Below are 27,773 nucleotides of genomic sequence, written 5' to 3'. Positions count from 1 at the left end.
GATGGAGGCGTGAATTTGTGAGGCAAATCTTGCCACCCAATTCTATTTGCTTTAATCACTCAAGCGGTTCTAGTGAAGTAAATGGGATAACTTAGATGAATAATGTGACCAAGACTTGTCTTAGATAAACTTGGTATGTGTTGTTGACTTAAGAGATGACTACATGATGGATTAGGGGCTTGTTAAATGAGAAAAGGAACCCTGTAATCCATAGTTTACTGTTCATGCTTAGGTCTCTGATAAATAAGTATTGGCTTAAGGTGTGAACCAGGAAATTTTATGTCACTTTCAAATTATTTTTCCATTAATTATTACATCTGTGAATGTTCCTGTTATGTCTTTTTCTATCAATCGTGTCTAATTCTAGGCCCTAGCAGTCGTACATACCACGTATTATATACAGGAAGAAACATTGCCTTTTTCTAACAGAAAATGAACTTCCTTTTCATTTATGATCCCCTTCTTATGCTAATGGACAGGAGCTCCTGTCAGCTTTGCATCATTTGCTGCTTTACAAATTTTATTGGCCTTAGTGGTTATTAGCCCAAAGTAAGCATGTAAAACTTCCTCAGCGCTGCTTCATATCTTCCCCATTTTTTGATCTATCATTCTACAAACTCCAGAGCTGTGGTAGGTAGGTTTTGCCGTCCCCGCAGGGAGGGCTGGTGCTGGGTACCCAGCGCTGGCCAAGGACAGTGCCCAAGTAACTCCATCCAGTACGACTTTAGACTGATTTAAGTTGTGGGCTTCAGCAGAATCAGAGATGTGTTTTGTGTTTTGACCTATAAAACATCAATCCTGCAGAATCCTCTGTTGTTTCTGTGGCTCGTAGAAGATGACCAACGATTTCTGATTTCTTCAGTTTTTGGAGTAGTTTTAGTGTGCCGGGCCCTCCTGATTATTTCTTGCACCAGTCCTGCTGCTGAGCAATGAGACTCAAGCAAAGTAAAAGAAACAGCCTTCTGCCATGCTGTTAATCAACTTGTAAAATCTATAGCTGCTCTGAAATGCAAAGAAAAAGAAAGTAGATGGCACAAGCGGTAAATCTATCTTTTTAATGTTTAAATTAAACACAGAAGGAATTATGAAAAAGAAGCTAAAAGTTTCCTTCCAGTTGTATTCAAAGGCTATCTTAATATAGAAAGCTGAATTTATTTTTTGCCTTTTTTAATAAAGCAGGAAAAATATTTTTTTTCTGCTTATAGGATACAGTCTCTCTCCATCTGTTAGCTTATGATGATCAACCAAAAATTATAAAAATGGTAAAAACCTGTTCTAATCCTAAAATGTATGGGTATTTCAGACTTCCATTTGGATCAAAGTATTAACTGTTCAGGTACTTGCCCCACTTCAACATAAACATGTGCAATTGGCTCCACTGGATTTTCCTTTAAGGAAGGACATTGTTCCAGAAAAGGAGAGAAGTCAAAATGGTTCTGTGCTTCATAGTGGGCTAGACTAAACAATGATGAAAACCAGGTATAAATTGTTTAGGAGAAAGGAGCAGGTAGCAATGCAGCATAACATGCATTACTTTGTCACTCGGGTAGGAAAAAGTGTAACACATCAATTCGGTTTTGTAAGGGTCATTGCCTTTATGTAAAGACTGCAGAGCCCATTTATGACAGCTCCAGTTATCTTCTCCTGACACATGACTTACTTACATTTGACACCTTAACTGCCAGATGACCCCCACATATACAAGATGGCCTATCAGGGCTGAATTGGCCCAGAGGTGGCTACAAGTGACCTGTTCCGTAAACCGCATTAATTTCTCTTATGTGCTTTGTGATCCTGGCTGGGAAGCACCAGTCAGAACCAGGGTATCAGGCATTATGGCAATACTGCAGAGTAATCAGGAAGACAATCCCAGCACTGGAGAACTGGCAATTCGATGGTTTGAACACATACAATAGAAATCCAAAGAAAGTTTCCTGATAATGCATAACTATCAGGATTTTTTTTTATTTATTTAATTGATATGCCTAGAAGAATATCCCTCTTAATCTACACTGCATTTGACTAAACTTGCTTAAGGTTACTGTTGCTACAGTCATAGAAATGTCAGTTACTCTGCTCATACTGCAGGGCCAACACAGTTCGTCCTAGAAATAAAATGATTAAAATAATTCAATTTAGGTATAACTTCAGGTTGTCCATAGAGATTCACAAGACAAAAGGCAGAAGGAGAGACGTGATATATTTGATGGAATATCAGTGGCCGTAGGTGACATTCAGAACACCTTGCAAAAGGCAGCCTTTTAATAAATCACTGCTGTTGGTCCATTTGCAAGATAGAGTCACCTGAGGGGTTTTCACAAATCAATATACTCACTAAGCACTTAGTCAAAATAACATTACTTAGGCTGAGATCACAAAGTTAACTGGATGATGAATTTACATGGAAGCACCATCAATTAAAGGCAACGGTTGTCCCTTATGACACACAGCAGGAGTAAACTGGATTTTCTGTTTTGTAAGGAGGTTTATTCGGAAGGAGGATAATGACTCTGCAGGGAGCGCGGAGCTGCCCTGGAGGCAGAGCTCCCGGGGGGAATGTTGCCGCAGGCAGGCAGGGTTCTCTGAGGGACCACAGGACCGAGAGAAACACGGTGCAGACTCCCATGCTGACGCTAGATCTTCTGCTTTGCACAGGGATGGTGAATGCTAACCCTGAAACCATTTCAGAAGAGGAAAAAGAGACCTTGTCATAATGAAAGGCCACAATTAAATCCAGTCCTGTATAAAAAGGGCACTCAGTTATTGGTATAGTTTTTTGACCATCATGAAAACTGTTCTAGCCAAGGGTTTTTACGGTCCCAGCTAACATGGCTGTCCTTGAAATGCCCTGAAATCTCTTCACTATGCTCCATCATGGTCATCAGGACCTTTGAGCTACTCTTAAAATAAAAATGTATGGATGGATGCATAACAGTTACTTCTCAAAACAAAGAATGATGGACATTAAAAGACCATTAAGAAATCAAAGAGGACTTTTGAGAAAAAAAATCTCAGCCACTAAAAGACTTTATTTCCCACAAAAAGAATGAACTCTGATGATTTTTCTAGCAAGCCATGGATGTCAAAAATAAGAATACAAGTCCCTATTTAAAAGACAGGATGTTGGACACATCTTTTTATATATGCCTCTTGCCAACTTCCATTATACTCTGGTCTCCAATGCCAAACATAATTAAAAGGAGACTGTAGTGTCAAACAGGCCAGTTTAATTTTTACAAAGCAAATCTGGCTTTTCCTAAAGTAAAATTCTGAAATGTTAGAAAGGGGTTTCCTTCTTGGATCAGTAATACCTTTAAAGTTCATTCATAACAAGATGATTTAGAAATGCTTAGATCTGACATGTGTAGCCTCTGGCTACTCAATTAAGAAAAAGTGATCAGCTAGAATGAGGGGAAAAGGTTAAGGTAAATTATTCTGTTTGGATCCAATCTGCTGTTTTCGATGTGTGCCATCAGTGGCCACCTCAAAGACCTAAACCGGAGATTTGGGGTCTACTTTTTCTTTTCAATACTGGAGTAGTATGTGCTCAGACTCTGCATAGAAAAAAAAACGTTTTGCTCCATTACCTGACCATAGGCAGTGCTAACTGAATGTAAATGCAAGTCCTTCAAAGTACTTCTCAAACACACCTACTTTGCACTTAAATTGAAACATCAGCTGTACGCGAGTGTAGGGCAGGTGAGGAAGACACATTGCATTCTCATACAGTCCGGGCTCCTCCAGCCCTTTTCTTTGCTGCTCCCTGGATAGGTCCACACCTTTCCTTGCTGCTCTGCTAGTGAAAGAACCTGTCATTTCTGAGGGCTTTCTCCATTTGTAAGGTAATGAGAGCAGTTTTTTGAACTGTAACGATATTCAAACCTTGAAAAATAGTCATTAAAAACAGTCATACTGTGCTTGAAATTCAAGACAGAATTTTGTTTTAAATTAGGTTAATTATTTTAATCGAATCTTGGATCGATTTCCCTCAAACACAATCAGAGAGATACTTATGCTATTAACCTACCTTCCTGCGTCTTCTCTTTTCTCATTCAGCCCTTCCCAATGAATCTTAGACAGTAAAGGGACCAGGCAGTTTCTCAGTAGAGAGAATCTTTCTGAGCTTGGATATCCATGAAAAGAACCCTGCTTCTTGCTTTCCAGACTAAGCAGTAAGAAACAGTGATATATTCACAGTGATGTTTTTGTGTGAGATTTTCTTGGAAAGACTGCTTACACCCAAATGAGTTTTATCAGCACAGTTTATATGACGGGCTGCATTTTATTTAAACTTCATAACCCAAAGCGTTGTCTGGGTGGTAGGTATCTATAACTTCTTAACCCTTTTTCCTGATGGGTCATTTTATATGTATTATGTTTAGGTAAACCTGGATGTTTGTTACACCCTAAAGTCAGATGTTAATTGATAGTCTCATGTTGCCGTAGTCCATGGGGGCAAAACGCTGCATTTATCCTCTGCCAGTTTTTTAAGTAAGGTCTTTTAGTAACAGTGAATTATATCATACCTTCAAGATGGTATTTGAGATCTATTCATGGGAATCCATCTCACCCCACATTAGTCACTTAAAAACCAGTCATCCAAGTCTAAGGCAGTTGTCTGATCTCTTTTAGAATTACTGGGAGAAAAATAAGGAATACTGTGGGCATTTCTCACCCATCTTAGATGCTTATTTTACCAGGAAATGAATCATCCTACACAGGTGCCTACTTTTCTTCATCAACCATAAAGAGAATCAAGGACAACCAGCTCAGATCAGGACATCTACTTTTAAGATGCCTAAAGGGGTGAGAGAAACTCCAGCTAAAAGCTCTGTCCCTGTGACAGCACTGGTAGGACTCTGGTATGCACCAGGACATAACCTCTCCTGTCTTCTGTTACCTGTGTTCATTGGAAAGGTGGGAGCTTCATCTCCTCTGCTTCACATCCCCTGTGAGCTGGTTGTTGAAGCAAGCTTGCGTGGAATTTGCCTGCATTAATGACCAAGTCCTAATTTCCTGCTCCTTGAGCTTTTCTGCTGGAGCTCCTACATAGCAGCTAGCAATAGCTTGGCCCAAGGTCCCTTCGCAGCTCCACAGAAGTATTAAAAAAGCAAACCCTCTGTATTTCTGTAGTTTTTAATTTGATTGCACAGTTTTAGGCACTGGACTAGACCGTGCTGTTAATCCCACTGAAGTTGTTGATATTGAAGTCAGTGGAATCAGACCAATTCACACAAACTCAGGATCTGGACCATTATCATAACATATTATTGGCACAGGCAAGATGTGTGCCTTTTACATACAACTTTTTTAAAAGAGTTTTTTTGAAATAGCATGCCATTGAGACACTGCTGTCATATGAGTCCCATAAAAAATGCTGTTTTTTAAGCAGCATCTGTTTTTGACATCTTTCTGCTAAACATAATCTATATAACACTTGTGAAAAAAGACTGAAATCATTAGCATGACACATAACCTCAATCAAAATTTACTGGGGTAAGGCAAAATTACTGGCTGTTTTTTCTAAAAAATATCTGTGTGTGCATCAGGTTAGACTCAGTATTCAGAGTAGATCCTTCTAGGCTTAAGTTCTGCACATCTATCTGATTTTGTACAGGAAACTAACAATTATGTGGGAGTGTGGCCACTAAATTTGGAAAAAGCTGGGGTCTAAGTACACACTACAATCTCCCAGGAGGAGAACAGTATAAAAGGAATTGCTGTAATCAAGTCATTCGGTGCGTAAGTTGTTACCTCTATATTGAGGAAACTTAGGTCTGTAGGCAGGCCATGTTACATAAACGATAAAATCTGTTTTGACAGTGTAATTAATGTTAGTCTCAAAACAGAAATGCAAATCAAACAAGACATCAAGATCAGAAACTGTAAGCCTTTGCCAAAGTTAAAAGAGATGTGGGCAACACAAACCTCATGGATTGCTGATGGACTAGTTACAGAGGGTTCTATTTTAGCTCTGTTAATTAGCGAGAAATTATAGCCTAACCAGCATCCTGTAGATGGGAAGGCAAAGAGCTGACAGCTGTTTTGCTCTTCTAAACAGTTCCTATGTGCCTCTAAAATACTGAAGTTGCATTAAGAAACACCACCTCAGTTTTTTGGTTGCAGGAAGGAAAAATGTACCTTTCACTATGCTCTATTTCATTTACAGAATGTATGTGCAGCTTTGCAGGAACACAGATTGCATTTGTCACATCATCAAATGGTAAGAGACAAAGAGAAAAAAGAGCTCCAAAAGCTAAGAGTCACTCTTACTGGGCTACTCTTTTCACATTGAAATAAAACAGAAAATTTGAAAATGTTTTCCGGTAGAATCAAACCAATATTGCTGTAATTCTGTACTTAAAAGATCTTTTCTTGACCTCCCACATACCCTTATCACCTAAGTCAAATAATTTCCATCAGCCTCCTAAACCCACTCACAGACATATTATGTAGGCTTATCATTGGTTTTGTTTGTACATTTTCTATTCTTGTTCTTATGTGCAGCTTGTGATTTTTGTTAACTTACAGTAAGGAATTCCAAACTGAATAGGACAAGAAAAACAGTTTCCTCAGTTAATCTTAAGGAAGTGTTGCACAACGGTATAATTTTAACAGTGTATTATGATAATGGTCCTACATTAAAGAATTTAAATGATTGCAAAATATTTTAATTAAAGAGAATTTAATACCTTTAAATCATTCTTTTAATCCACAGAGAGCTTCAGGTCCGGACATAGTCTCAGAGTGCACTTCCGAGATTGGTAATGGTACAGGCAATAGTCAAATCAAGAAATCATTTTACCCAAGGTGCAGATGGAGTCAGCATCAGTGTCAAAACCAGCGCTCAGAAAGCTACTTGCAGGCTGCCAGCCCTACATTTAGGGGCAGCAAATGATGAGCTCTCTCTGAGCTCTCATCTCTTTTGAGCTTTCGACCCTGTAAGTCAGAGCATGGCTCTCTCAGTTATCCTTGTCTTCAGTGGGACCAGAATGTAATCTTTGGTTTCACCCTATAATGAAATTTGAATAGGCCTGACTTTTACCTCAGATTTATAAAAGTTAGCTAGGTATACTATGCTATCATTGTAGACCATTTTTATAGGCAACAGAGAGAAATAGGGATGTCCAGAGGACAAATTCCTTCATAACAGATACCAGTCCTAAAGGAGATAAATCACATTTCATTGACTATAATAGGACATTAATGTGACTGCCTTTGACACCTACATTTTAGATATACATATTAGGTGAGATGAATTTTTATGACTGAATTTTTTATGGTTGGTTTTTTTTTTGATTGGGGAAGGAGACAGAAGTGGAAATATATGTATTTTTTTGGACACAGAATTATCCCCAAAGGTAAAGAAATTCATGTAAAACTCATGACTCATTGATACATTCTTGATATTATCTTTGAATTAATCTGAATTTATTGTCATGGGAACTTAGACAACTAGTTGGCACGAAAGCATCTGTGTTTAGATGATTTGATCTGGAGGCAAATCCCAGAACCTTCAAGTAACCTGTCTGGCCAAGGCTAATTCTGTCTGGTTATGCCCTAGGAATGTCACCAATTCTGGCATCTTTATTTTCTCTGATCATCTGGAAAAAAATCTTTCAAGTGTGTTTTAAGTATCAGGTTTACCAGCTGTCCTTCTAGGGTAGATCTGAGTCTGAATAAAATTCCTGAAACAGAAATGGAGACTTAAGTACAAGCTTATCTTGATGAAACTCCATTTCAGGGAAGTGAAAATAGAGGTTGGGAGCTGCTGAGAAGCTGGCGGAGATGTGCAAGCATCCCAAGAGGGTTTTTATATTAACAAAAGAGAGCATTTGCTGGAATTAAAACTAAAGGTAACTATAAAAGTTTTTCTCCTACTTCTGTGCCTCTCCACTGAAACACAGATATGGCTTTATTTAAACAGTGAAGAACTTGCTTTGTCTCTACCTTCAGATGCCTCTGTTATTGGGAAGGATTTGGGTGGCAGCTGCCCACTAGCATTCTGTTCTCCTGGAAAAGGCAATTTTGCAAGTTAGAAATAATGTCCCTCGGGAAAAGTACATTTGTGAGTGGCGAGCATTAATCAAAATGTCCTTGCCATGAGGCAGAACAGTAGCAAAAGCACCTGAACTTGCCTCCTTAAATGCCTGATAATACATTTTTTTGGAAAGAGATTTACTAGCCAATGGACATTCTGGAAATGGAAGGGTCCCTATGGAAGCAAGACCTGCCCTGCTGTAAAGGAGTTTATTGTTATTTTGAAGTGCAGATCTCTTTCCTCACACATACCCTCTATTGGCCCCTGTGCCTTTGCTGGGACCCACAGGAGAGGAACTCCTTTGTGGCTGCACATGCTGGTTTTTGGAAGAATTCTTTTTGTTGTAAAGAAGCTAGAGCGGAACAGAGCTCACCCCCCTGTTGCACTGAAAGCATAACAAAGCTAAGGGGCAATTTGTTAGCAAGCAAAATTGGTTCAATTTCAAGAGTTATGCTCAGTTACATTAACTGATGGACTGAGGCCCTGATGGATGAAATATTACACACGAGCTAGTAAAAATTAGTGTCAGAATGCAATTAAAATGATGTCTGTATACCCAGCACAGCAAGCATTGTAGTTCCAGTGCACATGTCATCATTATGGCTCCTGACGTACATATACCTTCAACAAAAATACATGCAGAGCCTCTGAGAAGGCTCCTTAGAGGTTTTTTTTCATTCACAGAGGAACACAGAAGGAGAAGCACTGGCAGGAGAGGGGTCCTGCCTTCTTTTTTACTAGAAGCACAAGGAAGCACGATGAACTGGTGCTTCCAGGCTCACCCACCCTGCGAACTTCCCCCAGCTGCACAGACCCACCTGAGGACAAAACCCTCTGGCAACCTCAGGCTAAACAGCTGGGCTGAGATTTACCTCTGTTAGCTTCTATCATGTCAGGAAGGCTTCAAACACTGAACAGTGAATCATCTTCCTTGCATGATTTTTTTTTTTTCTTTCTTATACATTCTTCCCCCCAACCCCATATATCATACAGGAAACAAAGGTGAGAAAACTCTGTGAAAACTGATCCCACAGAACAGCTTTGAAGCCAAATTCTGCCAGGGGAGGGAGCATGGGTGTTCTTTTTAATAAAGAAAGAACCAGCTGTCTGGCAAATCTAATAGGTTACGGAGGAATTATGTCAAGCACAGAACAGCAGGAGCAAGGAAGAAACACTCATTACACATTTTTTTAAACTAACCATAGATTGAAGGCAGCGACTTCATTTTTTATCTTTGCCTCTGCAGATCATCTGTACCAAGGAGAATGAAAATTATGAAAAGCTCCTGGCTACTGCTCCAACTGTTTTCATGCCTCATCAGCCTGAAGAGGCCAGGCGGCCAGGCAGCCCCAATTTGCACAGCCTTACTCCATCTCAGGGAATCCCAGACTTACAAACAGTTGCAATGGCCCCTTGGCCATCCTCTGTTGAACTCCTCGAACCAAAGGGCTTGTGTCACCTTCATCCCAGTGACTCCCTGGGCCACTTCCACCACGCAGAGCTGCTATTTAACAGCAGTGTCAGCATAGCAGCAGAACTTCAATATATTTAAAAGAATTAAAGACTAATTATTCCCCCCAGATACACCCAGAGCAATGAAAATGATGTGTGCGTATCCAAGTGTAGAACTGGGCTCATCGTTTAGTTAGTATAAGATTTATTCTCACAGTATAGGCGCACAAGTTGGCACAGCATCAAAGCATTAACTCGGGATCCCCAAGTGCTCCCACAGATATATGGTATGTTTCCTGCAGGGAGTCAGAGTGCCAGATAATTCCGTGGAGCCCCAACAGTAACTAAGCAAAGTCAATAGGCAAATTATAATTGAGAAAACAGCCTTCTATATCTTATTTGGGCTTAAGGTTTTGTGGTTTTAAACATACCTGTTGTGGATACCACTGCTAGCTATTACTTAGCAATGGATACCAGTAAAAACCTCTAAGACTCAACATCTATTTCTAAAGAAAGAACACAAATTGTGGAGATGTTACTTCATGCATAGGTTTTCCCCTGTTTGGCTGGGTTTTCCTAGCCATAGTGCCTTGTATTAAGAAGATCCAAGCAGCCACCTGGATGAAGTATCTCATTCTTGAGGAAATAAAAGAAAATCACACATTTATTGATCGTAAAACATTTTTCTTTTAGGAATTTAGGTGTGTGTTTTTCCGGTTTTTATATTTATATACATTTATATAATCCCCTCTGAGCCTTCTCTTCTCCAGGCTGAACAGTCCCAGCTGTCTTATCCTTTCCTCATGGGAGAAATGCTCAAGACCCTTTGTCTTCTTAGTGACCCTTCACTGAACTCCACTAGCTCCATATGTAGTAGCACCATGACTTAAACATTTGCCTGCCCTTGGTATCCTCATATCTTTGAAAAAAACCCAAACAAACCTAAAACCAAAACCCCAAAGAATAACTAATGTCTTTAGTGTTCAGACAGCAACCAGAGAATCAGTTTTTTTGGTGTCTGCAGGGGTAGCTGTGCTGTGGAACAGTACAACTTCTTGATGAAATATCATATTCTCATGCTTTAATGTTTGTAGGTACGTGACCATGCAATCTGTTTACTGGCAATGAGAGTTTTGTGGCTAAATATCAAACATGTGCTCTAAACATTCACCCTACGTAGGCCCTTCTTTAAAAAATGGAAAGCTGAAAATAGCTTTAAGTCAGGAGAAAGGAAATCTGCAATTCCTCAGGCATTCTGAGTAATCCTATGAGCTGTAATTGAAAACTCCCTCATGCAATGTGACCTTGTTTGAATTAATTGGGTTTGGAATTAGTGCTCAATAGTTCAGTAAATGTGGAATTCTCTGAAGTTTACTCATTGCCAGGCAGAGTCCTACTGGCTGAGAAAAGTAAAATGGACAAAAGACAGTTCCCCACTTCTCATCTTTTTCAGTGGACTCTTTAGTAAGCATGAGTTTAGTAGAGCTACCTACTACAAATTAGATAAAAGGAGGTGCATATACAACTGATCTGACAGGTTTGCATTATGCTACGTTTTCTAGAAAAATGGAATCATTGTAATGCAGTGTACTGGCCACTTAAGGCTAGTAGCTATATTCCCTGAAATCAGCAGTGCTTCATGCTAAGTTTCTCTCAAGATGAGCTGGAAATCCCTGAAGCGGGAGCAATGATCTTGGACTGACACTTAACATAGAACAGAAATCCAGGATGCCTTTATGTACCGTGACCCAATCCCCATTGTGCTGAAGTCCTTAGCCGGGTGGATTTTTTCTGTCATTAATCCATTTATCAAAAAATACAGTTGTAGCCAAAAAACTTGGGTTAGAGGAAAATGTGAAGTAGTTTTAAGAAACTGAAAATGATGCTCCCTTTTACTCATCGGCCTAAAAGCTGAAGAACTTAACCGAGGCCATTCACTTGGTGCTTGTTGCTGGAGAAGGATTTCGTACCTCTGACTGGAATGCTTCAGTTCCTCCTTATAGGATATCTAGTCTTTTCTGCTTTAGCTGCTTCAATTTGCATATAAAAGCAATATTCACTGAGCACATATCCCACCTGATGGGTGAGTGTCCTAAGCAGCGGGCTAGAGCAGCAGTGTCCCTCTCAATAAAGGTGAAAGTGTTTTATACAACGTATAATAATGCCATCAGGAGAAACTGAGTGTGCCCCCCCACATCTCAACAGGTGATAAGCCTGCGTTCAGGTTATCCTGGATGGCTAAAGGTGCAAATACCAAATTACTTTCTGTCTCAGAGAAGGGATTTTAACATGTTCTTCTGCTTCACAACAGACCATCCTAACTACTACCTCCAGTGTCATTGCAATCCAGGATTTCTGCATTCACAGTAAAACCCCCACAACATCAGTAGGAAAAAAACCTGTGAGGAAACATCCTGAAATATTCTATAACATATGGAATAAGTCATATACAGGGCTCTGCCTGCATATAGGACATGTAACAAAAAGAAGTTGACCTTCTCAGGCAAAGGGGAAACAAGGGCGAGAGTCGTTAGTACCTTCCAGCCCTCCTCGTTGGTTCTGTTTTCGTGGTACAATCCAGTGTTGTACCAGGGTATCTGAATTACTTTTCGGTAAGAGAACGCGGGTATTGCAGGTGGGATAACGTGTTACCGCGGCACAGCTCCCAGCCTGTTTCCCAACAGGACCGTCCAGGCGGGGCTCGCTATGCGCGGGGCTGGCGGTGACACAGCTCCCGTCCCTCGGGGAGCTGCCGTCCCTCCCCGCAGCACTCTGCCGCGCTACCCCGACGTTACCGGGAAGGAGCCTTCCAAGCTGACACCGTCGCGCGTATCCGTCCGGACGTGCTTAGACGACAGGGAGCCGACCTGGTGCTGCCTGGGAAAGGGACCCAGATTTTATGAACTCTTCCTGGAAAGTGAAGCGATGCTTGCAAGAGTAGCGGAGATGTGAGGCGGTAGTCGTTAGGATGACTACTGCACTCCGTGACTTCCCGTTCAGGAAATTACATGTTGTCTGAGCCGGAGGGACAAGGTGGGAGGCAGCAGCAGCTGGAGCTGTATTTTCTCAGCTGTGCATCTGACAGCTGCAACTGGAGTCAGTTCCGACAGAACGCGTATGCTGTCATTCAGGGCTTTTAACAGGAGCATTCGTTACTGGGTTCACCATCTCTTTACAAAATGAAATGGGATGGCTAGAAATGCCCTAACCACGATGAAATACGAGTCTTAGCAGGGGTCACCGAGTCCGGGCCTAGCTTACAGCGTGCCAGCAATGCCGGCCGCCTCCTCTGCCTTGTCACTTCTGTCTCATTCGTTTACACCTGGGGCGGCAGGTAGTGCCCCGTGTCTTGCCACACAGTCTCCATCAGAGGTGGAGAAGCCTGGTCCCGCAAATAATTAAACTACTTGGGTCCCTGCAAAAGTTATGTGTTCATTAGTACCATAGATATTACTGATGAACCATTGGGCTTTCTCTGTGAAGCTGAATACATTTAAGAAGAGCTAGTCACTGGTAGCTCATTTTCCATCTGTTAGAAAACCCTGTTAACAGAGTCCATTAATAATGTCCCGCATGATGTTCATTATAGTTGCAACCTTCCTGCCTTCTGAAAGCTGCTAATGCATCTAGGAACATTTTAGGAAACTGCATGCTGTAAATATATATCCTATACTTTTGTAATTGAATTCATAGATCAGATATTACATTTTTTATTTTAGATTTATATTTTTAGTTACATGAATTAATTTTTAGCTAAGCCTGTGTGTTATGATTTAATTGCTTTACAACATCGATAAGAGGCAGTCATGACCTATATCACTAAAATTTCAAGTAATAATTAAATTGCAATGCCCGTTAATTTTCTAAGAAATTGCTTTAGTTTCTCTGCCAAGAAGAGTTTGTTACATCAGAAGCAAAAAAGGAATTAATGTAATGTAATTTTCCTAAGAAATCAAAAGGCTGAACTGGAACTGAAGGCTGATGTGAAACTTCGACCTTTTTGACATTTATTTGAATGAAGCCCGTATAAATGTCAAATATCTGCCAACACCATTTTCACATTTCAGGCAACTGCTTCTTTTACAATTTTCAGAGATGGCTGAAGAAGTAAGGTTGTTTTTTGTTTTTTTTTTTTAATTATAGGAATGATAGGAAATGAAGCATCTCCCTCCAAACTGACAGGGGCTGAAGAGAGAAATATGGAAGAGTTACCCCTAGGGTTTTAAAAATGAGAACTTATTTGGCAACTGAAATTTTCAATTAATAGTGAATCACACAATCCTTTCTCTTCTTGCAAATCAGATAAATATTTCTAATTTGAATATTTATCTTACATAGAAGCTGAGGACAAACTTGCTCAGTGGTACAGAGATAATATTTTGAGTACAGAACGACGTTCAGAACTGTATACAGCCCATAGGCTTGGAAATAGTTTTGGCTCAGGAAAACATCTCAAATCATCTTTTTTCTCCACAACATCAATATCACCTCACCACAACAAAGCAGAAGGATTACATATTTGGGCAAGAAAATCCACCTGATAAATCATTTCCGAGATGAGGGAGAAGCCACGTGTGAAACAAAGCTTAAAGTTTTCAAAACCATAGTATTTAACCGGCAGACTGCTAATGAATGCAAAACATTTTTCATAAGTATGGAAACACTGGGATGCAACCATATTTACTGCCTAACCTGGTTATTTTCTCAAACATATTCTATTATTCAGCTTTGATGCTCTAGAGAAAAAAAAATAAATTCTTTTCAGTGAGAATTTTGGGCTTATCTAGCATATAAACTCAAGACAGCTTAGGTTAAAACCAATCAACTTGGTAGCCAAAGTAATTCTGAAAGTATTCCAATTCAGTACCTGGAGTCAGATACCAAAATAGATATTTAGTTGTGTCTTTTGCCATGGAAAGTTTCTTCATAATAATAACACAATACTATATGACAAAGATGAAAATTAGTCTCTCGGGTAGCAGTAAATTCTCATTTTATATCATGATAGCATCTCTATTAAACAAAGGACAGAAACGGCCCTAGAGGTGGCACTGTACGCCACAACTTCTGGTTTTACACAAAGTTATATATAGCAATTAAAATACTATGCTTAAGATAAAATAACATTTTATGCTCCTTCTGGAATGCAAATTTATGTTATTCAACCTCAGCTTACTTCCTTTCTAAGCTCCCACTGTTCTGTTATACAACAGATGTGTCAAGCAAATAATTTTAAAAGTATTTTTGCATTATACATTTTGAGCTCTGTTTTTACCTTTTGTAGATGGGTAGCCTGCACTGCAATTTAATAGTATGTGGCAAGGACAATATCATAATTAGGAACTGACATTAACATATTTGGAAACATAAAAGTGAATTTGGATCACTTAACAAAGAACACATATTTGTTATAGATTTCATTTTAATTATGCAACTGCTATCTGTGCAATCTTTTCTCTACCAGTACTAAATGTTAACATTCTAAAATGAATAAAGCTATCATCTTTGCTAAGCAACTAATAAGAGAAAAGAAAGTGAAAAGAATGTTAAAAGATCCTAAAAGTGAACGGTATAACAATGAATGCTAATGGTTACTGATGAGTAATAGCAGATGTGTGAAGGTTGCCATAACATTTATGATTCAGTGTATAGATACAGCTGGTTACACCTTTTCTAAAAGTAAGTAATTAATTCCCTGTTAATTGCCTGTAAGTGTTTAAACCAAATATTTAAAATCTTGCTTCTCTTTTTCTTTTGGTACTTTAAGGATCTAAATTAAAGTCAGTGCAACTGATCTCCTTTAGAAGATCAATTATGTGATAGATAAAAATACCTAAATGTCTAACAGTATCTAAATGATACCATTTGCACTTGCATTTTTATATTTGCACCTGGATAACTGTATGTATGGGAAATGGAGGTCAAAAGTCCAGGTCCATTATATTATGCTTGCAGGATTCTCCCTAGAAGGAGTTTATTCCAAGCTGTAGCCACAACGGTACAGTATTACAAACCTAAGAATACTGGTGTCAAATATTACCACTACACACGGAAATTGTTTCCAGTGTCAAAATGCCCTTTTACAAAACAAGACGATATATTTTTACATGCAGAACAGTGGAAGGGTCAGTGTAGATTTTCTTACCTGTTGTTGACCTGATAGTTGAGGTGATGTTGGAAGATGCCATCGCAGGTATACATTCATCATCTTGGGAATAGCCTGCCTGAATGGCACGCAAGTAACTGTGGCTTCTTGTTCGGAAACATCCAGGGAGGTCAAGGGCATCCATTGCCTGAGCTTCAACTTCACTAAACACTGATTCACACACCGATTCAAATTGCCCATTAACCTCTGCTTCACTCATCTGAATAAACAACAACAATGCATTTGATTTTTGACTTGCTTTTTTGTGATCATCACGGCCTCAACATCTCAAATGGACACCTGTACATTGATGAAGAACTGTTTTAGCAAATAGTTAAAATGTAGTAATCCCTTCTGATCACATACACTTTTTTTTTTAACTTACATCAGCTGTTTATATGTATATAGTAAGCACATCACACATGCCATACAATTAATTTTACGTTCAGTATCTTTTGGCATATTTAGAGGATTGTAAATACATGATTTAATGGTAACCAACAAGATCACTCTGCGCTGAAATAAATCCATGTTCTGCCAGGATAGAACAGAAATCAGCTATACTAATATTAGCCCTCAGAAGGTGAGGGTGGATTGCCTTTGTTCTTCACTTATCAGCAAAGTTACTACTCATGGACATTTAGCCTGTGTGGCAGGTTGTTATCTTCTTCTCACTGTAAAGGGGCTCAAGGAGGTATCTCATACTTGAAGATGTGTTAAGTTCAGAGGAGGTGATGCTTCTGAAAGGTTTGAGCAATATTGCATCTAGAGTTGTGTCCAGTGAAGCATGTGAAAGAATAACCATGGTCTGAAATAGACTGAAAAGTGGTCAGATGAGAAAGTAATGCTCGGACCACCTTTAGCTGAGAAGAGCCCTAAACTGAATTAATTCCCTGGTTATCTGGGTTAGCCATTCAACTCCCATGGAAAAACGAGGTGCAGCCACTACTGCTGCCTTTTCTTCAGCAGCATTATTTTAAGCCTGATACTTGTGCCACCAGGTGTGCTGAGGAACTCTGCCTGGCAGCTCAGCCTCGGTGTGCCTACCTGCATCCCTGACCAGGTTGGGGGATTTCAGCACCACCCTCCAGCTCCCCGCAGCATCTACCTGCTGACCCTGCCCTACAGGTTGGGCATGATGCAAAACTGTACATTTTTAGGACGCTTTCATGATAAACAGGGTTTAGGCAGGCTGGCCAGGCTTAGGGAACCTCTTGGGAGGGAACCGTGTATTGCAGTTTTGAAGATGAGTGCCTAAATTCTACCCACATAATTTTTAACAGGATCTCTGAAGTCAGCCCTAACTACCTATAAATGTACCTGAATAATTCCAATTATATTTATCCAAAATCAGATAGGAAGTTAACACTGGACAGGCAAATGCATGACCTCCTGATATGTCCTCCTGATAATAATTTTTTTAAAACGAGAGTGCTAGTAATCAAAATCAGTATAAACACCAAGTAAAATTCGTAGCGTCACTAAAGTGCACATCCAGTTGATATTACTTTTTCTATACAGCTGCTAAGTGCATTTTTCATTATTACTGTTCCTAGAACATTATTCATTATGGAAACAGAATGAGTGCAAATGTTTCAAATGTTTTAGGATTTTGATTAAGTAAATGGAATTTTCATACGGAACTTCTGATGATAATGAATAACTGATATTTTAATTTCATGTAAGACATTTTGGCTACTAAATCTCTTCTGAAAGGAATTACATTACCCTTCATAAAATTTGCTTCTAATAAAGTTAAGTAGACTAATGCAATCTTGAAAAGATTAAAAAAAAAATCTTACTCTGAAATACTTTGCGTACATCATTGATCAGGAAATTTATGGTAATGTAATCCGTAAACAGTTTAAGTACTAACCACTTCTTTCAAACCAAGGTCATTGACAATAGAAAAATAAAGGTTTTAAAACTTAAGCTAAAAATGTAAACCATGGAACCCAGCATCTTTCTTGACTCCACCCTTGGTCAAGAGTGAAAAAGGAAGTATCTCACAAAAAAGGCATTAAAAATACCACAAATCATACAAACTGCTATTATGTAGATGGGACAAGAAGATGATGGTGTCATGGAGAAAGAACCAGAAACGGCAAAGGTTCAGAACTTGTTATTTTAACACATTTACTTTGTGTAGTACCCATTAAATGCATTTATTACTGGTCTGGAAACAGCTGGACTGTGAGGTAGAAGTATGTAGCTGACACAAATTACATAGGTTAGTGAAAACTGAAAAAGAAAGTAAGGAACTATATCCAGCAGGTTTAGTTAATCTGGCCAATTGAGCAATCTACCTGCAAATGAAATCTACTGTGGACATCTTTCCAGGTAATGCACATTGGAATGAAGAATTTTAACTACTGCTGAAACCAATTAGACATTATGGACAGCTCAGTGAAAATCTCCACGCACAGACATGGTCAAAGAGGCAGAAGATGTTAGAATAGCTCTATATTATAGCATTGTTAGGTGACAGCCAACAGCACTTGCTTGGAACTCGGGATCTAATTCTTGTGAAAGTTTCTCAAAACCAGAGTGTAATAAAAATAGAAAATAACCAAACCAGGGTAATGAAAACCAAGGCATGAGAATGATGGGGAGAGGTTTCACAAGGGAGCCATGAAAAATAATGAAAGGTTTTGAAAATGACTGTCTGTTTCTAATTCTGATGTGTGCTATGCAAGATTATACTTAGCTTTATCCCACATAAATTAAGGAATTTGGCTGAAGGGCATTAGTCAGGCAACTAGTCCCTCCCAACTCTCTACAGTCAGTGGAGACTGACAAGCATTTCCAGAGGGCTCTCAGCCCACTTGGGATGTGCATTGTCCTGGAAGAAACTCTTTCACTCCATTAACTACAGAGGAAGCTTTAGTTGTTGCCTTAGTTAAAAGCCTCAAGTTAGATGAGTTGAATCCAGGCCTGAATAGCCATGCAATACAAATTGAACATGAATGAATATAAAATTGCTTAAAAAAGATTTTTTTTTAACATAACCATTGTGCATAATTAGCTACTGTACTCTTAGGTGCCTCACTAAATGGTCAAAGACAAATAAAGTAAGACATGTCTGAGAAGAGGGCAGGGTCCATCTGTCATGAAGCAACACAGGGAAGAAATGTCAGGACCAATGAACATTAGAAACATTGGAAATGTTACGTAAAGTCCTCTGCTAAACAGAACATGCACATACTTCATAAGGCTGCTTGCACTTCAGGCCTGATTCAGATCTCACTTCAACATGAATTAGTACTAACTAACCAACATAAAACCAGCAGGGTGGAAAAATGTCTCTTTTCAGAAGTCCCCATACGTAGAATAATTGATGGGACTTATTCTTTCACCCAAGAAGAGTGAGGGATTGAGTTTGGAGATGAGTCACTGGTCCTTTGAAGCATAATTATATCAATCTATATCTTAATCTGGCAACCCACATTTACTGAAATCAGAGTAGATATTTTCAGAGGATGAGTATTGTAGGACTGTGCCCCTTATGCTCAGTCTGAATCTTCTTAACATTTAAATATTTAATATAGACTGAAAATGAAAATACCAGTATTTGTATTTTTAATGAAAAATAAATGGAAAATATCATGTGCAATAGTGTCCCTTTGCTTCTACCATTCAGTATTTTTCTTGAAATTTTGAACAAGGGTTGCATTCCTTAGAACTGAATTACATTGACAATGCACATCCTCAGTTTGATGTTAATTCAAAAAGAAACTAAAACCATCCACTAGTAACAACTCTCGCATCTGTGATTATCCTATAAGAAAAGTTATAACAAGAATTTCCCACCTGACTAACACAGCTGGCCTGACTGAGCGTGCTCACTGCTCTCATATAGCTCTGATTCCTTGAGCGAAACTTTGGGGAATTGTAGTTTGCAGAGGGATCCAGGTTGTGACCCCCAGGCACGTCACTTGCAGTTTGAAGGTAGCTCTGACTACAAAGGAAAGAGGAAGAAAAAAGGAAAGGGTGTAAAACTACAGATGGAATCAATTAGGACACTAAAGACAGTAATTTGTATGAGACTCACAAAATCCATTCCCCAGGGTCCAAACCTCTCTCTACATAAAGCATCATAGATCTGTTGTAGTCAAACACCTTAGCACAAGCAGAGAATCTGTCTGCAGTTCTGCTAACCTAGGTGATATGAAATTTTAAGTCTTTGCTGTATTTAAACATCATCAAGCCTCCTGGCTATTAGTGTTGAACTTTACTAAAAGGAAATGTCTAGGTCAACAGGAACAAGAACCAGAGCTAAAGCACAAACCAAAGTAACTAAAAATCTTCATAGATGAAATCTGCTACTTGTCATCTGGTTTTCATCAGGGTCTTAGGCATCAAGAGACCTTTTATCTTCAAAGGACTGATATATTTTTATGAAAGATCAAAATATCCCATGTTCAGCTAAAAAAATAGATTGATAAGGTACTCAGAGCAACTCCACAAAGCTCTAGAAATGCTTTTCTTACAACACATCTCCCAGTTTAGAGGACTGGGACCTTAACACCACACTGAGCTCCTTCCAGTATGCTTCCACTACAAGGGTATGTTAGTCTTTGTCCTGGTTTCAGCTGGGATGTAGTTAACTGTCTTCCTAGTAGCTGGTACAGTGCTATGTTTTGAGTTCAGTATGTGAAGAATGTTGATAACACACTGATGTTTTCAGTTGTTGCTCAGTAGTGTTTAGACTATAGTCAAGGATTTTTCAGCTTCTCATGCCCAGCCAGCGAGAAAGCTGGAGGGGCACAAGAAGCTGGCACAGGACACAGCCAGGGCACCTGACCCAAACTGGCCAATGGAGTATTCCATACCGTGTGACGTCATGCCCAGTATATAAACTGGGGGGGAATGGGGGCAGGGGGATCGCCGCTCGGGGACTAACTGGGTGTCGATTGGCAGGTGGTGAGCAATTGCACTGCACATCATTTGTACATTCCAATCCTTTTAGTATTGCTCTTGTCATTTTATTAGTGTTATCATTATCATTATTAGTGTCTTCTTTTCTGTTCTATTAAACAGTTCTTATCTCAACCCACGAGTTTTACTTCTTTTCCCTGATTTTCTCCCCCATCCCACTGGGTGGTGGGGGAGTGAGTGAGCTGCTGCGTGGTGCTTAGTTGCTGGCTGGCGTTAAACCACGACAGTCTCCATGTTTTATGTTAAATATAATGATTATCTATCATTCCAGGAAAATACATAAGCCTAAGAAAAGAACAGTACTTTGCTATGAATACAAAATTTAAAAAAATGAAAGTCAGAAACAAGGTTTACCAGAGTTCTCAGAACCTCTGAAAATAAGATTTTGGAAGTCACGTGACACTCACACCTACACATCAGTGCATAAATTAATTAATGTTTCAGAAAATGTTGGGTTTCATGTGGTAAACAGGTAGTTTTTATATTCATTCCTTAAAGGTAGCTTTAACAAAAATACAGTTTCTGGGAACAATAGATTTGTGCCAGTTGAACGTCTGTCAATATTGGCAGTACAGTTATTTCAAGCTAAGCTGGCAGAGTTACTCAGTCCAGCGTGGCTGTGACACATGCCCCAGCTGTCGGGAATTTCCCTGTGAAAGGGTAAGTTTCCTCTCTGGAAGGACCAGACCACTTAGTGGATGAGAAAGCCATAGGTTCAACTCCTGGTGCAAAATGAGGCACAACCCAGGACCTTGTTTCTTAGACCACATTTATCAAACACTGAGCGTGACCATAGTCAGGTGCTTGAGGAAGGACTCAGCCTTCCTCACTGAGTGGTCACAACCTGAGTTTGGGCTGGATGCAATCCCTGAGGAGCACTCAGGGAAGAATCTCAGACCTTTTATCATGGCTCTGACTAGAGAAGCAAATAGTGTTGAGCTCCATCTCCCTGTGTAGCCATGTCCTTTGATGCCGGACATGTGATGACCCAGGGTGCCCTCACATCACAAGCTGCAAGAGCAGATGGGATTTATAGACCCTCCTGACCTTATACTTGGGAGATCTGATCTCAAGCACTTCCATGTGTTCTCCCTGACTTGGCCATCTTAGGGTCAACATAGGCATGGCTTTGCTTCCTCAGAGCATCTGCCAATGGCTGGGCCTGGGCTATCTGCTCCTCTAAGACAGGGTGCCACTGCCTCCTTCTTCTTCAGTAAAAAAGGACAGGTTTTGTTCTCATATTGGTGCAAGGGGGGCACTTTTTTGAATTCTTAAGAAATTTCCCTGGAGAAAGCCCATTTTTTTCTTCCTGTCTTCATTCAGTGTCTTCTGTGGAATACCTCTGTAACCTCACGATGGAGGTGAACTATGCAGAACCTATGCTATAACTGCTAAAACCAAAATGAAAATGTATGAGATTGATGCGGGCATGTGATCAGAGGTTAATTAAGTCATTACAGTCCAAGTGATTTGCAGATTAAGATAGCTGTCTGGTAGTGGGTCTAATTTGGTTTTAGATGATGAAAACAAGAACTGTAGCAGCACTTTTTTGTTCCTATAGGTATGAAGACAAATATAATAGATTTGGTGAAGTGGTGTAGAGTCTCCCTATCTATATTTAGTTGCTGGATGTAACTAAACCTCCTTTCCTCTATAGGCAGCAGGCTGATGACTGTCACCGGCTTTGTGTCATTCTGATTCTTTGCATATGCTTTATTAAATCTGTCCGGTATTGTTAATTTAATATTTTTCAAAACAGATAGATGAGTCCCCTCTGGACCTTCTGCTTGTCATCAGGTGGCAAAATCTGGGATTCTGAGTTCACAAACAGTTTGTGAAAGAGATGGTTTGAGGTTTCTTCATTAAAGCATGGGCCACATTAAGAAAAGGTAGAAGCAATAGAATGAAATTATAAATTATCAATTATTTTATAAACTACTTAATAATTAATTAATTTAAACTGGCTCCTAATAACTGTCTCCTTTGCTAAGTAATGCTCAACAACCTAGTATTTCATTATGCACATTCCGGTTCCTTGTGAGTTATTGCTCTCATTAAATACAATCAACAATATCTACAGCAATACTTTCTTAGGGAAAGAAGCCCAGTATTCCATGGTACTGCTAAGCAGCTGAGTTTTGATGGATGAGTTTGGACATTACCTGATAGTTAAATAATTTTTCATTTATTAGAGGAGAGCAATTGATTCATAGGACTGTAGCAAAATAACTGTTACATATATTAGGCTGTAAAAGCAATTTCACATCCCTTTGATTAATACTTTGAAATCTTCCTGATAAAAAGAAATTATTAGTTTTCATTTCTAAGATATACACTCAAAGTTATCGTCTAGAATAAATGTGTAAATGCATGGTAAAAATGATGACCTTGCTATAAACATGATCCAGAACCAAAACACCATAGATCCAAAAGTTGCATGGGACAGTTGCTCTCAAATGTCATTATCTGTTGCTCAAGGAACTTTCATGCTTGTCAACAATGCTACAAAACACACATCACATGTGACATTGGTAAAAGCTGGCTTTTTAATGACATCCACTCTGTCTATAATCTTAGGAGCAAAATTCTTGACCTTCATTTCCAAAACACCACAGCTTTATCACTTTGATAAAAGAAAATAGTTTTCTTTTATGCTCTGTAGTAGATGATCTTATATCTCAGCTGATCACTGAAGAAGGGCAAGACAAGCATGAGCACATGGGATGGTTTGACAGTTCATCTCCAGCACCACAAACAAATACACACACTAACATCAAGGAGGTGACTCTAAAGTTTGGTACTATGGAAAAGAAGGAAAAGGATGAGACTAATAGGAAAAATTAAATTGGTATGTCAGTTCTCTTCCCACTTGCTTTTCCAAAGAGAGAAGATCTTAGGGATGGATTCCCTGTTAAAAGCTTTTCTTGTCCTCAAGGGTTCCTTTGCCTTTTCCATTGGCTTCAGAGGAAGTCCAGGGCAGCTAGGAAGAGGTCTTAAATTTAATGAGAAGTATCTTAGCTGCAAGCAAGGCTCAAAGCCTAGAGAAACTTTTGGGAATAAGGCAGTCCCATGTAATGACCTTGCAGCTCTTGAGAACCTCTACTCTAGAAAGGAAGCTTTAGAACTCCCAGTGAAGACAGCTAAATTTGCAACAGCACTTTCAGCACTCAGCAGATTGTCTGAGTGTATTCAGGGAGGATGAAATACTGTATTATAGCCACATAAAGTGAGCTATAGCATGGCATGCTTATCTGGGACAGTATATCTGATAGCATACCTGGGATAGCATGCCACCCCGATATAGAGTGAATGGGAAAGAGGTTAGGCTCCATATTCTAACAGCAAAAAATAGATAAAGAATAAGGGAAGAGGCAGCAGTCCAAAAAAGAGTCCCTGCTTAGCAGTTTCTAAGAATCTTGCATCACTGCCTCCTTTTTCTTGCATTCTTCTAGTCTGCAAAAACTCAGGTCTCTGTATCCAAACCTCATACTCCCTGCTGCTCCTATCTGAAAGCTGCCCCTACCTCCAGCCCCAGAACCTGCATTTACCAAATGGCCCAAATACAGCTCTCCTTCATTCTTGACCAACCCAGATCCTAATCCCTTACTGCTCCCTAAAATCCTCTTAATTCCCAGCTCACAGTTGTCCTGCTCAAGATCTTCCTAAACACCATCACAGAAGCCAGCACTGGGCCACTTATCCTACTTCTGTCCCCCGCAGGTTTCCCAAGGACTCAACACCTCTGTCTCTCAGCAGAGTCCAGCTCACCCCTGCTACAGCCATCTAATCGTACTCCCTCACTGGGGACACTGGCTGCCACAAAAGCACAAACTCTTCTCCTTCTTGTACAAACTAACAGTTCTTGACCACATCTCACCAAGAATGAAATTTAAGAGCAGAATGGGGGAAAATAACTGCTGAAAAATAGCTGTTACTTTAGCCTTATAAGCAACAAGATGCACCAAAAAAAAAAACCAAAACCAAACAAAAAAGTATAGTTTTTTTTTTACTCTTTTGAGTCCAGAAAACAAATACCCTTCTGTGTTTTGCCATGTCTTGTAGCCATCCTTAACACGACTCAGTACAGTAAAAATGTAGGAAGAAGTTTAAATTTACTTATATTGTAATCAAAAAGCATTAGATAACATTTGTCAAGAGATTTCAGGAGAGGGAAGAGCACATCTACATCTCCTTATCTTTTCCCCGCTTACGCCTTTGTAACAGAAGACTTGTAAAACTAGAGAGCTATTTAGAAGAATGAAAGGAACAATCATGTAAGCTAATCCGATAGCTGCAATCAAGCATTAACTAATCATAAGGGAAGGACTCTTATTTCCTCATCTTTAGCTATCTATTATTTAGCCATCTATTTCCTCCTCTACTCACTGTGTATTTGTAAAAGGAGTAAGATGCTTACTTTACTTTATAGACAGTAAATAGTTAACATTGTTTTTTTTTTTTCCTGCATTCCATTGTTTTCTATAACTTTTGGAAAGTTTATATGACCACAGATAGTGTCTGAAGCAGCCCAACGACTTCAGCATACAGTGCTGGGGGATTTGAGGCATTCCCGCTGCGGTCTGTGCCACAGCACCTTGCACCACTCGTTTGAAGTCTATCGCTTTGTGCAGCACTCAGCCCATGCTTTGTCATCACTGAGTTCAGATGCTGATGAACACCCAGGATGGCTTGCGGTGTGTTTCCTGAAGTCTCTTGTTGCTGTATGACAAGTATTACTGTAAGCTAGAATTACAACACGCAGTGTTGTACTGTGACTTATGCAATCATCGCATCATCTGCAGAAGAAAAAGCTTTTTGTCCTTTGGTGAAAAAGTATGTATGATAGTAAAACAACATGGCTTCACTTTTAGGACACCTTGAAATGCCAGATTTAGAAGCTGACATGGTTTTACAGTTTATAGCTAAGCCAGGGTCAAAACAAAACGAAGAAATCCCCTAACTTCTCCCTACAAATTCAGATTCCTGAGCAGCAGTACTTGAAAGTCAAGACGACCTTAGTGGGAACATGGGGTGTACAAGTCCTGAGAAAGGGAATTCTGTCACACTGCCTTTTTTTTTTTTACTGTCTGTATTTTATTTTCTAATAAGTGATTGAGATCATGTAGTTTGTTATAAACCTAATAGCATTGCTTAAAAAAGTATGAACATGATGCCAACATTGCAGCAAATGTTGTACACTTGCCAAGGTCATTCCTTGATCTACTCACATTCAAAATAGTGATCACTCCCCAGAGTACCTGTTCTCTGTCAAATATTCAGCCAGCACTGCACCCTGGGTCAAGAAGGTACCAAAAGTGAATTAAAATCTTCCTGGGCCTCTAAAAGTTGCAGCAAGAAAGTCACCTTCTGACTCTGAATGGGTCTATCAGGTTTATTAAGGGAGCATCAGATATAAAGAAAGTCCATTTTCCATCAAATTAATTTTTAGAATTGTAATATTCTAAAATCATACCTTTTTATTTTCATGATCATGCCTGCATTTGTCCAAAAATCTGAGAATGAATGGGAACATTAAAGAAAGTACAATCACTTCTGTTTAAATCAGTATATGCAATTCAGAAGTATCATTCTGGGACAAAAAGATAAAATTTGTAAAAGGATTCATCTTGGGCACCGAAAAGGGAGGTGCATTAGGATTAGCAAGGTAGCATAAGTTATCAAAATCTATTTTATTGAGAGATTTGCATTTCAATGGATATTCATTTCTCTATCTGGATCTATCTTAACTATGTCTCTGTAGGTACATGAAATAACTCATCGACCAGAATCTAATGATTAACCTCAGCTAGCAGTGCCATTGTATAGCAGCTGCGAGTCATACTGTGTCTCTCTGGATCCCTGCTGAAGTCAATAGAGCTCTGCAAAGGGGCACAGATGTGCCTGCATGCAGCCCATTGGAGAACTCAGAGTATAGACATTAAGTCTGATTCTCCCTTCGGAATAGCACAGTTAGTCTGGTTCTTCAGAAAAACCTGAAAGTACATATAAATCTGGTGAATTTATCTGTAGAGAAGAATTTCTTTTCTAGTCTTTGCCATACTGGAGCTTCTCTTTGATCAGTGATAGATATGAGAATTTGGGCCAAATTAAATTTTTAAGACGCCTATATTTTTCATCATTGACCCATAGCCTTTTTTTTAAAAGGTGCCTGAAAGATATTGAACATTTGCTTTATTACAGGAATATGTTAGGAAAGAGGTGGAGACTGGTGCTCCCGTCCTTATGAAATTCCTACTAATCACTGGTAGGAAAGAACCTTTCTCATCAGTAAGTCTTTAGGGATTTTGTACAACATGAACCAGAAGAGAATGAGAGGAAATCATCCGGAATAGTTAAACAGTCTGGTGGTTTGATCACTCCTTGCAAAGATAGAGACGATGTAGGCTCAATCAAGCCTGTACTCCAAATCACGCAGAATGTGCATATATTAAAAGAAGTCTGATGTGCGAAGTCTAAACTCAGAGTTCTTGTTTGTAAGAGGTGACAGATGTGCACATACAGCTAATCCTAAAAGTCCTGTTCCAATATCCTATTTTGAGCTTGCCCTGGAGAGTAGGCAGAGAACTGGTCAGCAACAACAAAACTCAGGCAGATGTTACGGCAAAAAGTTAGAGGCATTTAAAGCATCATGTAGCAGTTCAGTAAATGGTTCTGAGGACCTAAGCAGAACTCAGATGTTGGATGTATGTTCCTAAATCCCTTTATGGAATATTGACCATTTTCTTCAGGAAGCTATCTCACTTTTTTTTTTCTTTTATTTGCTTTTGGTATATATACATGTACACATGCAAAAAATCATAATTAGGCAGAACAAATGTAGACTACAGACCATACAGTCCATTAAAGCCAATAGGTCTGAAGCACATAAGTCACCTTCTCATGCTGAAGTTGAAGATATTAATGAGACTATGTAATTTCTGGGGAAAAAATGGAGTCAAATTTGGAAAAGTGAAAATATATACAGGATTCCTGCTTTTTAACCAAAAGCATCTTAATTTTCAAAAACTTGCTTGAAGAAGAGAAGTGTTTCTACACACATAATTTATAGTCTCATTTAGTTTTTATTAAAGACTAAAGAAATGAGAAAAGTAGCTCTTGATCCTTTTCAAATGAAAAGTAAAACTAACATATTTGTTGAAAGCAGGAAGGAATAAGCACCAGAAACATATTTTCTCT

At 39.2% G+C, this 27,773-nt stretch overlaps 1 protein-coding gene across 1 annotated transcript in view; it reads right to left on the bottom strand.

The window, feature by feature from the left end:
• Window positions 1-27,773, bottom strand: part of DLGAP2 (discs, large (Drosophila) homolog-associated protein 2) — a 101,162-nt gene that overhangs the window by 33,278 nt on the left and 40,111 nt on the right. The window contains exons 4-5 of the mRNA XM_010566733.1: window positions 19,449-19,596; window positions 15,639-15,858 (exon numbers count right to left, since the gene is read on the bottom strand). Of these exons, the coding sequence (XP_010565035.1) occupies window positions 15,639-15,858; window positions 19,449-19,596 (368 nt within the window). The remainder of the gene's footprint in view (window positions 1-15,638; window positions 15,859-19,448; window positions 19,597-27,773) is intronic.

The sequence above is a fragment of the Haliaeetus leucocephalus genome, unplaced genomic scaffold, assembly GCF_000737465.1.
Source record: "Haliaeetus leucocephalus isolate CR32 unplaced genomic scaffold, Haliaeetus_leucocephalus-4.0 Scaffold217, whole genome shotgun sequence".
NCBI classification, from domain to species: Eukaryota; Metazoa; Chordata; class Aves; order Accipitriformes; family Accipitridae; genus Haliaeetus; species Haliaeetus leucocephalus.
The sequence above is the reverse complement of the archived record's forward strand: the minus strand, read 5'-3'. Positions and strand labels throughout refer to the sequence as shown.